At 40.4% G+C, this 11033-nt stretch overlaps 1 protein-coding gene across 1 annotated transcript in view; it reads right to left on the reverse strand.

The window, feature by feature from the left end:
* Positions 1–11033, reverse strand: part of PIGL (phosphatidylinositol glycan anchor biosynthesis class L) — a 54353-nt gene that overhangs the window by 39198 nt on the left and 4122 nt on the right. Inside the window, 1 exon segment of the mRNA XM_017731021.1 lies at positions 10350–10449. Within this exon segment, the coding sequence (XP_017586510.1) occupies positions 10350–10449 (100 nt within the window).

Here is an 11033-nt window from a genome sequence, read left to right on the forward strand (position 1 = left end):
TGGACGTGGCTGCCTGCCTCAAGTCCTGTCACTGCCTCTCATTCTGACACACGCTGGCGTTTTCTTGGCTCTCAGTCACAGCAGGGGAAGAGTACAAGGATATTGCAGAAACACCTCCTTTCTTCATCCCTCTTTAACATGTTCACATTTCAAAAGATCACTCTGTGAGCACATTTCTTGTAGCTGAAACTGTTTTATAGAGATTCAGAACTGGACAATTAAAATGTATAGCTGACCACAGCATTAAATGCAATCCAGGAGAGACCACATGCAATTTTCTGACCTGTGTTATTTCTATGCTGTCATCATTCTGAGGCATTTGATATGCTGCTCTTTGGTTTAAACCCAAGAATGGCATTTGAATTTTTACCATAATAAACTTTCTCAACAGACTTTGCATTCTCATTATTGTATCCATGCAAGCCACAAGGATTTTTTTTCCTCCTTAAATGTCCAATCTGCAGGCAATGGTTGTGAAACTCCATTATTTCCAGGAACTGCTGGCAACCTACTGCTGTCTGCTCTTCTCAGTACTGCCTGTATTTTCCTTGTTCAGCCTTAAAAGCCAAACTTGGTTTGCAAAAATGTCTGGGTTTCTTGATGCCAGAACTGAATAAAGAGTAGAACAGGACAGAATTAGATGGTTTTATTATGCTGAAAAACCATTAACTCACATTAAAGTCTGTAAAACAACAAGAGCATAAAACTAGAAATAGATGCTCAGCCTTAAATCCCATTACTCAGAAATTTTCCTAGGCATTACCAATCTTTTTGGTAATGTTTTTTTAAGATCCACCTTAAATCTTTTTAAGCTCCACCACCCTCATCTGATCCTTACAATCAAAACAATGCAGGATATTTTTTAAAGTTATAACTACTTGGATTTTCATCATTCAGTAAAATCAAAATAATCTGTAAAGGAAAGCAGCCTGAATTGTCCAATATAGATGATATCTGCCACAATTTTATCTTCAACAGGCAGAGGTAGAACAGGCAGGCATTCTCAGTTGCCTGGGAAGAGAATACACAACAGGAAATACAGCCAAGGAAGCTGGAAGATGTGACAAGGATTCTGGATTATTCAAATCTTTCATCAGTCAGGATGATCTAAAAGTTGTAATGGAAAACTCCCCACCTAAAGGTTATCTGCAGGACCACACAGTGATCTCAGCCACCCACAGCAGGATCTTCACAGAAAGAAAGGGAATTATTCCAAATTTACATTGGCAGGACCAAGATCAGAATCTGACCAGATCCAAACAAAAACCAAACAATGCCACAGGCTGTAAGAACAATCATCAGTCCATGGGGTGTAAAAGCAATGGAGACCGCTGAAATTCCGATGCACTTCAGTGACTGAAAATATTCCAGCCCTATTGTTCTTCCTCTCCAAAACATCTTGGACCTCATTCTGTGTTCCTGAGCCCTCCTGACTGACAGCTCTAGAAAGATAACTGACAAACTCACGATGGCCTGAGCTTCTTCAGCTGAGTATTCCCTTGCATTCCATTTGGGAAAGCCAAAATGTATGGAGTGCTGTCTGAGGCTGCGTCCTGGGAAGGGGAAACCGACCATCCACGATGTCAGCCGAGTTCATTCCTAAATGCAAACCACATTGGGCTGTCGAGCACAATAATAAAAACCTGCTGACCTAGTTTCCTGCAGAACAAAATCCTCTGTCTCCCCTCCTCCTGTGCCAAATCTAAATCAGATCTCAAAATTAACCCTTTGACTACCAAGGAAAACTCTAGTAACGATCCTCAACACTCATACAGCGTCTCAAACCATGAGAATAGCACGAAAACAGCAACTGGTCCATCCCCACAGCTCTGCAAAAAGGGAGGGTTATTGCAGGATGAAAGTAAGACACAGAGAAAGTCAGAGACCTTAGCAGAGTTCAGCAGAGAACTTAAAATTTCTCTTCCTTCCAAAGGATTTTGAAGCTCTGGGCTCCAACTGCTTTGCTTGGTAACATTTCTCCTATGCAAATATAAAACCTTCATTCATGATGTGGCAAAAAAACAACAGCACAGCTTGGCTTTTTTAAAAACTGCATCAAACCACTCAAGAAAGGATCATTGTTCTTCCCAAATTTTCCAATGTCAACTTGCAAGTCCATTTCTGGAAGATGAGAGCTGATTGTGTTTGCTCCAAGTGTCTGGCGAAAGTGTTCAGTTGTAATGGCTTCACTTCCTCAGTGATGCAATGTTTCATTTGAAGGGATGCCTGGGGGAGCTTCAGAACGGACCCAGAATGCAAAAATAACAGGGCATGTCACAACAAACTCAGCCAAGAAAATACAAATGGGAATTCTTTGGCTGTAGGATGCTTCCAAAGGCAGCTCTGGATCATGCTTCTGCTGCAGAGCAGAACCCACTGCAATCAGGTAGGAGCACTTGGGGAGCCTCAGATTCCAGACTGCTGAGAGCACCTTTGCTGGCTCACACTGACACTGTCAATTGGAGAAGTTTTCAGTCATGTGTCAAAGAGGGTTTTATTAACAGAAGAGTGGAGATTAACAACTGCTATAGAGCTTTACAAATGGGTTTTTTAGAATGAGGCAACCGATGTGCAACCTGCAAGTGGAATTGCTGACTGCAGCCAGAACTTGCAGTTGCTGTAAGAAAGACCCTGCATTGAATAATTTAATCACTTGTTGCTCCTGTATGAACTGAGAGAGCTTTGCCTACATCCAGACAGTACCCAGGACCTGGAATGACTCCAGAGTTTCCTACAACAGCGTTTGAGAAAAGAAGGAAACAGGAAAGTGACAACTACAAGGCATGTCAGCAATGCCACTTCACCTGAGAAGACGTTCCTGTCTGTGTCACTTTGTCAGTCTGCAGGGAAGCAAGCTGTTAAGGCTTACAGAGCAAAGACAGCACTTAATACACTGTACCCTCCAGGGAGTTTGAAGTGAAGAACAAAAAACCTGGATGAGGGAACACTGCAAAGGTTGTTGTAACTATATCTGTTCTCTGGATGCTGCACCTTCACAGGTAAAACTCCACAAAAGCTTCTGCTCCACCTTGGAAATGAGGAAGACAAAAGTTTGAGTTCCCATAGACTTACCACTAACATTGGTCAGGCTTAGAAACGTGATGATGGAAAAAGAACATCTTATTCATCATATCTGGTCCCTGAGGGGTTAGGAGTTGTATATGCTTTTTTTATTGACACAAACAAGCTTTAACTTCTATTGTCTTGAAGAGGAAGAGAAGGCTGAACTCAGTTCTGGCTCACACATCATCTGCAATTCCAGCCAAATCCCAGCCACACAACTTTTATTACTGGGAGGATGTCAGAGGCAAAAGACACAGCTGGATACTCAGATCCCAGACTGAGCTTTGCTGGCAGGGAGACAAACCAGCTTTTGATTTGTATGTAAACAGAGCCAATCTGAACTGGAAGGTCATTAAGAGAAAACACATTTTACACAACACCCATTGTACAGTTCCCTTTCCAACTTTCCCCATACCAACTTTTTTTTTTTTTAAACAAGACTTTGTCTTCTCCTGTTGACTGTTTCAGTGATGATTCCTGGGTGTGCTGAAGTCAATGGCCAACCCCCACTGGAACTGATGTAACTGAAATTCTTTAGATTGGATCCCAAAGAGGAGTTTGCCAAACAGAGAATGCAAATCCCCTCCTCTGCTTTCCAGTAGAGTAATTACCTGCAAAAAATGCAAGTCCACTGCAGATGCAAAGGGTGATGCTTCCAAAGCATGTCACAGCCTCAGATCTCACAGCTTTACTTTAACTGAGGCACTCACATTTTCTACTGTAGCTACAATTAAAGATTATGAGAATCCACAAAGAAACCACACAGTTATGATCAAGGCGTTAACGCCCGATCCATTATTGTGAGAAGGCTATTAAGAGCATTCCCAGCAGAAATAGGAATATATTCTCCCTGAGTAAGCTTGGAGGAATGCAGAGATTCAAAAGCTTAAGCAGAATTCCTGCTAGATTTTTTTCTGTTTGTTCCTCCTTTTTGATTAACTTGCTGTGATTATTTGATATAATTGTTAGTCTTTAAGGGTAAGAGCGAAGCATTTCTCTGAAAGAAGACTTGGGTCTGCCTATAATTAACAGCTGCAGGTTCAAATGAGGGACTAACAGAGATGTTGCTGGGCTATCAAAGCAGGGAACCCTCAGGAGCAAAGGGAAAACGCCTGTCATTCTCCATTAGTTCCTCAGGGTCAGTGATGGCAAAATACACTGAATTGTTCCATGTGTAACCACCAAAATAAAGAGGTTGTTGTAGTTTGCTGTGTTTAAAAGGGTACTCCTGGGTATAACTGCTGAAAATAGCTTTAATCTAAAAACTGTATCTTTCTATAGCTTCCTGAAACCATGAAGAAAGTCCACTCAAAATGTTTTAACAGGAAACCAGCAAACCCAAAGACACTTCCTTCTGCTTGGACACAAGTGTACTAGTGACAGAATGACTCCCAGCCAGGAAATCTCTGTCCCCAGGAGACAGCAAGCTGGGACAAGAACCATCTGCAAATCCAGGATGGCTCCTTGGAGCTTTCTTTGCTCTGAAGATGATGCCTGTCTTTAATGTAGATGGAGGACTTTCAAAAATCATTCATGAAAGAATAGTAAAAGGCAGTTCTGAATGAACTAAGAAAGAACAAAAGAAAAAAAAAATACTTGTAATGGATTTTCCTGTTCTCCTGCATGCCCCTGTCTTCAGCCCCAGACTCCTGAAATGCAGCCACTATGCACAGCTTTATTTCTTTTCTTACCATAAGCTTAGCAATGTTGATGGTTTTTAAGTCAAATCAAACTTTCATCAGCTTCAGGGGATGGCTGGAATCCCTATTCTCATCTTTCATGTTTTGAGATCAGTATTTCATAGTTTTTATCCTGCTAAAATCATCTTGAGCATTAAAAGTATAAATCTCAATGCAGAGTATTTTGATTTGATTTCCATAAACCATTTTTTCCTCTAGCTGTACTCCTTCATTTCCCCCTGCATTTATTCTGAGCCCTTGGCTTCTATGGCAACTTCACGGATGTGCTGTGAGAGGTCTCTGTTGACATCTGAGGGAGAATCCTTGAGTGTTTTCAAAGGTACCATTGCTCATTGCCCTGCAGCGGGAATCCAGGGGACGTGGCCCTCTGGCACTGAAAGATCTTTTTCCCTTTCACCACAGACCCTTCCCCTTGGTGGACAGCAAGGAAGTTCATTTTGCTGGAAAGCTGAGGAAGGACCTGGCTCATGGCAGCCCCAGGGAAGCAAAAGGGCAGATTTCCTTACTGACAAAAATATCTAACTTAGGACAAAATAGCTAAACCTAACTTAGTGCAATACAAGGCTTTGTTTCAGAAAGCAGCTTTCCTGGAGGGCTGTGAGACAGCTCAATCCCCAGAAGAATTTCCTCTTAAATTATTGCATAGAGCAACACTTATAAAAGCAGATGCCTGAAGGCAGACTTTGATATAATCCTTTTTATAAAATGTTTGAGGTCCTAAAATGTCAGCAGGAGCTGCCATGTGGGAAAGCATTTTGGAAAAATTATCTATTTAGAAATGTAAATAAAAATAGGCGGCCAAATATTTTATTGTCTTCTCAGAAGGAAAACAATTTACATTTCCAGAATTATACTAAACAGAAATGAAATTTGGCTACAGATTGATAAATATCAAGATCCCCACCTGACTGACAAAGTGCCTTCTTGTCATGGTGCAGCTTGTTAGTGTTCAGGATGATTTTGAGTGTGTTTGGCTGATTCAAGGGATGTAGGCTTGATTTCCCTGCAATACACACTGAGCATGTGATCAATTTACATGTAAGATTTCTGGTCCCACAAATGTTGTTCTTAATTAAGGAAAATTCTGCAAAAAAATAAAGGCCTTTACAGCATTGCTGGGATAAGGAAGATTAAGAAAATCCCATCACTCACTCCTGAAATATGCAGCTCTTCCAGAATAAAGCATGGCAGCAATTTTAATCAGCACATAGATCAGCTTTTTAGAATTAGCAATAAAATAAAATGTCAAACTGTGATACCACAGGGAACTTAGGAAGACAAAATGTAACTCATTACCACAATTACATCAGCAGAATTAAAACTATTAAATACTGATCCCAAAATATGAAATATGAGAACAGGAAAGAAGAAATATTAGGGAATAATATCACCTTTGTAATAGAAACACATAATAAGTAAGATAAATATGTTTTTTAAGAATCCCACAGCTCTGTGCACTCAGCACCCACATTCCCATCAATAAACCCAAGGACAGCAAATCCAAACTGGATCAATGGCATGTACTTAATGACTGTGTTTCTGAATTCTAATAAAAAGGCTCAGACTTCCAGTGATATATTTCATTCTCTGAAGGGCCTGAGTGTTTTTGTATCTTTGTGATCATCACAACCAGACACACACACTATTTACTTAAGGATATATATTTCCCATGACCTTACAGACTCATTTCTCTGCCACGGAGAGGTCATGGAAGGAAGTTTGTTAGAAGTTAAATATGAGGAAGTGCAATAAAGCCTATTTATCTTATAGGAGGAAAAAAGGAGTCAAACAGCACAGAATTATTACATAAAAGTGTAAAAAAAAAAAAGGTTTTGAGCCTCTCTGCAGCCTCATAAAAATAGCCTGTGACTGTGCATGGGCAGATGTCCTCTCTCCTGTGCAGTGTGTGATCAGAGCCCTTTTGGACTACAGTGAAATAATAATAACAAAAAAGCAAAGGGAGTGCAATTTCCATGGAAACTTGGAAAGAGATGTAACATTGTTTGCCGTAAGCGTTGGACTGTGAATGGAAAATTTTCCAGTTTACACAGATCCCAGCTATTATTTTCTTTGCAGTGCAAACTTGGGCCAAATATTTTCTGTCATATTAAAGATGCAAATAGTCAGTTTTACTTTCTGTCCAGAACAACTGTGCACAAAAGCTTCAGAATCTGCAGTAAAACATCTGATATTTATCTTTCCATGAACCCAAAACACACATTAGAAAAAAAGAATAATTTGGGCTTTCTTTTATCTGCGTCTCCTCAGAAAGTGAAAGCAGCTCAGAAATCATCTCCTGTTTATGTGCAATGTTTCAGAATAATAGATAGCCAGAGCACTGGCAGATGTGCCCACTGTAAATGGGAGCTTAACTTACAAGAAAATCTACTGTTGAAGCATATAAATGATAAAAATATACCAAAAGTCCAGAGTTTACATTAACATTTATATAATTAATGCAGTGACTTCTATCTTACAGGAGTTTCAGAATTGAACAATACAAGCCCAAGTTCTGAGCTGGGCTGCTCCGAGTGTTAAGCCTTGTGTGGGAATGGTAACAAACATGGATTGTGAAACTTTTCTCCCCTAAAACCCAGCTGGTTGGTGTAGTGTGGGAGCTATGGTAATGACATGGCAGCTCAGGGGACACCTCTGCAAATCTGGTGCCTGATCTGTACTAGTCACAAGTTGGAAGAGTCCAGAGCTCAAATCTAAACTACTCTGGAACACGTCTGCATGCCCAGACATTCCTGCCCTTCCCACTCCTGGACATGTCCCATACAGCAAAGAACTTTTCTGCAGAGATTTGTGGGCACATCAGATCTCTAGGGCTGAAGTGTGGGTACAGTTTGGGGCCATATTTGTGCACATTTGAGTTGTCTTTAACTGAGATAATAAACAAAATGGCAACATCAAACACAGCTCCTGAAGGATCAGGGCAAAGCAGTTGTGTGATAGAGACTGAACTGGTCCTGCTGGGAATCCTGGATATACTTGAGAGAGTCATTGTTTAAGGCAAGGCACTGCTTAATAAGCCTTTGGTGTTTAGCTCAGATTTCATCATAGGCTGACTGAAGCTTTCTCTTCACAAGTTCACACACAATTCCAAATGTCATGTTGATTTTATACCTGCCTGCCCAGTGAGACGACAGAGCAAGTCAATCACCTGGATTTGCAAATCTATTTCCCCTTTTACATCTTGAAAATACTACTCACTCACTTGTAGATCACACAAAGAAAGAGGAAGCAGCATGACTCAGCTCCACACTACAATGGCTGGAGCAGATCCAGATCTTGCAATCCTTTGGGCTTTCCTTACCAAAACACAAAGCTGCAGCTTGGCTAATGTAAAGCATGTAGTGTTTGTGTAAGCAATGGTAGATGGGCAGCAGGCCAGCAGCTCTCCCAGAGCAATGTGCTCCTTCTTTACATTGATGGCAAATTATCTTCTGAAGAGTTCAGCAAGGAACTAAAGAGCCAAAGGGCTCTGATCTTAAACAGTGCCTACAGAAAACAAAATGCTAAGGAGGAACAGACTCCTGAGCTGTATTCTGTAGGCATGAATGTACATTGAAATCTAGTGGTAAATAATGTTTCACTTTAGCAAGTTCCACACAATGCCATACCAGCAAATATTTTTGTATAATCTGTAAGTTACATAAGTCTTAAGAGACACAGGAAAACTACTGACCTTAGGGAATCCAAGAACTTTGAGTCCTATTGATTTGTTGAAACCACTGGGAAACCATATCTAAAAATTAGCTACACTAAAAATTCCGCGTGGTCTAGAAATTAATCCTGATCCTCTACCAGCTTGCTAACACCTGATCCACAGATGTCTCTCATAAAGAGCATCCCACATGGTGAGTTATGGCACAGTAAATAATGCACTGTAAACACACAACTTCGCTGTGTAAACAAGCTCAGAGCAAAATTCATCAAGAACTTCATTTACTCCCCAAATGCACAACAAAGTTGAAGGATTTGATGATTATCTCATAGCAATCTCACTCAGTGATAAAGACCTCAAATCTAAACCTGTTTCTTGGAACAGTGATGTACATTCCAGCCCACCTCTGGGCAATGGGATGGATCTGTCATTTCAGGCACTGCCTTCACAGGGGGACATCACAGATCAGTACAGAAATGTGTGCAATAGTAATAAGGTAAGAAAGAGGCATCATCCAAGAGGTTTCTCTGAAATGGCCCTCACCTTCCTACCACAGCAAACCAAAGATTTACTTGCAAAAAGCAGCTCTCTGGGCTCTGTGTGTGTGGGGTGACTGAGCAGTATCAAAACTTGCATCACTCACTAACCAACCTCACACTGCTTTAGAGGATAAAAGGCCAAGTGGCTTCTGGGCTCTGTTAACTTCAAAAGATGGTTCATTGAGCAGACTTTATGCTTCGCAAAGCTTAGCAGCTTTTTCCTTATTCCTCCCCAGAATGTTCTGGGCATTGTCATATGCTTGTACTACAAAACTTGCAGTTATCCAAAGCTAGTTCATGAGAAGTGAACGGAAACATCTCTTTTCATTCCAGAGGAAAAACAACTCCTATGCTGTTTTCCTCAGCAAGCTGAAAACTTGGAGAGAAACCTAAAGCTAAAAAAAGCAAAGAACTCAAAAAGATTCATATTCTGGACTGTGGTTTCTGTTGCCTTAGCTCAAGGGAAAATATGTTCATGGGAAAAGGGCCTGCCTGGAGCCAGATTTTTTTTCAACTCTAACTCTTCTAGCTGGAGTGGCTTTAAATCAATATGTTGCTATTATTTCTTCATAAACAGAAATATTCTTTATGGGTTGTGTGATAGCTGTTTACAAGTGAAACAACCACTTGTATCATGTTTCCTAGCAATCAGTGTCTCATTCAGATCTTATACACAGACAGTGATTGGGCAATTTGAGAGGCCTTTACAACACTAGTTCCAAGTTTCACTGATTCAAAGTGTTAAATCACCCTCCCAGAAGAGAGTTCCTGCACAGAGAAGTGTCAGCTCTGTCACCTACCTCTGCAGCTATACACAGCTAAAGAAAACAACACCACACCTTAGAAAAACAAATCCTGCATGGCTCAGTTTTCAAGAATCTTACTGTCATGTTATTGTGGACTGCCTTTAGTACTGCAATTCACTTTTGTCTTTAGCCAGTACTAAAGCAGATTATAAATACAATAGAATTCCACACTAACCCTGCAAAGTGCAAAGACCACCTACAGACAAACTGGCCCCAGGCAATTCAGAGAATTTGTAGCTGTCTGTCTAACACTGCAACAAGTTGTTATACAATAAAATGTGATCATGCTGCCCAGACACACAGCACCAGATCCCAGTAAGTGTGGTTATTATTATTCTAAATGCTGTATGAACAGAGCTTCACCTAGGAATTGGGATCCCCATAATGCAAAACAATTGTCTTTTGCATTAATTCGATTTATGAGAAGAATTAACAAAAATATCTAATATTATTTTCTTGATATTCCTCAAGGCTTTTTAGAACAACACAGTCGGCTCTCCTGAAAGTTAAAGTGAACTTCACCCCCATCTAAAACTGCAATGGAATTGTGTTGGAACTGAAAACCAGTTACCTGTGATCAATGACTGTGACATCAGAAGCAGGAATCCCCAGGACACAACAACTCTGTTCCAGCTCTTTCTTACGAATCTCTCCTTGATTGTAATAATTTCCTGAAAATAGCAAACACAGCAACACCATCTAACTTAGTTTGGGTTCAGATCAAGGGGTCCAAACAGTCCAGTATCCTCTTCCTCGTTCCATTCAGAGAGGAAATTCAAGCAAAACTGATATGGCAAGATTGCAAAAACTTACAGAACCAAAAGACAGAAAAGGTAATCAAGATAAAGGCAGTTGGGAAAAGTTCTAACAGAGATCAACAACTAACAGGGAAATGGATTCATTATCTTAAAACATTGCCTCCCTCTTCACTGAATTATTTTCTTCTCATCTTGCCCTGACATTCCCTTATTTTTTCTTGGCATCAGCCATGCAAAGTCCCTGCCAGAGCTGTGATGCCCCTTCCAGAATGTTGCTCTATGCAGGGCAATACTTGCAACTCAATTTTAACTTTGAAGCAATAAAATGAAAAAAATACAGTTGAGTATTAATGTGTGATTCAAGTCCGTAGTCAGCTGTCTTGAATTACACTAGAACTTTTTATTGTTGTGGGTGTGAGTCATCTAAGTCTAGAATTTCTCTGGAGCAGTGTTGCAATCTGAGCCATCACTAGCAAGCTTTGTAAAATTTTCGAAGA

Source organism: Corvus brachyrhynchos, unplaced genomic scaffold (assembly GCF_000691975.1).
Source record: "Corvus brachyrhynchos isolate BGI_N302 unplaced genomic scaffold, ASM69197v1 scaffold283, whole genome shotgun sequence".
In the NCBI taxonomy this organism is placed as follows: Eukaryota; Metazoa; Chordata; class Aves; order Passeriformes; family Corvidae; genus Corvus; species Corvus brachyrhynchos.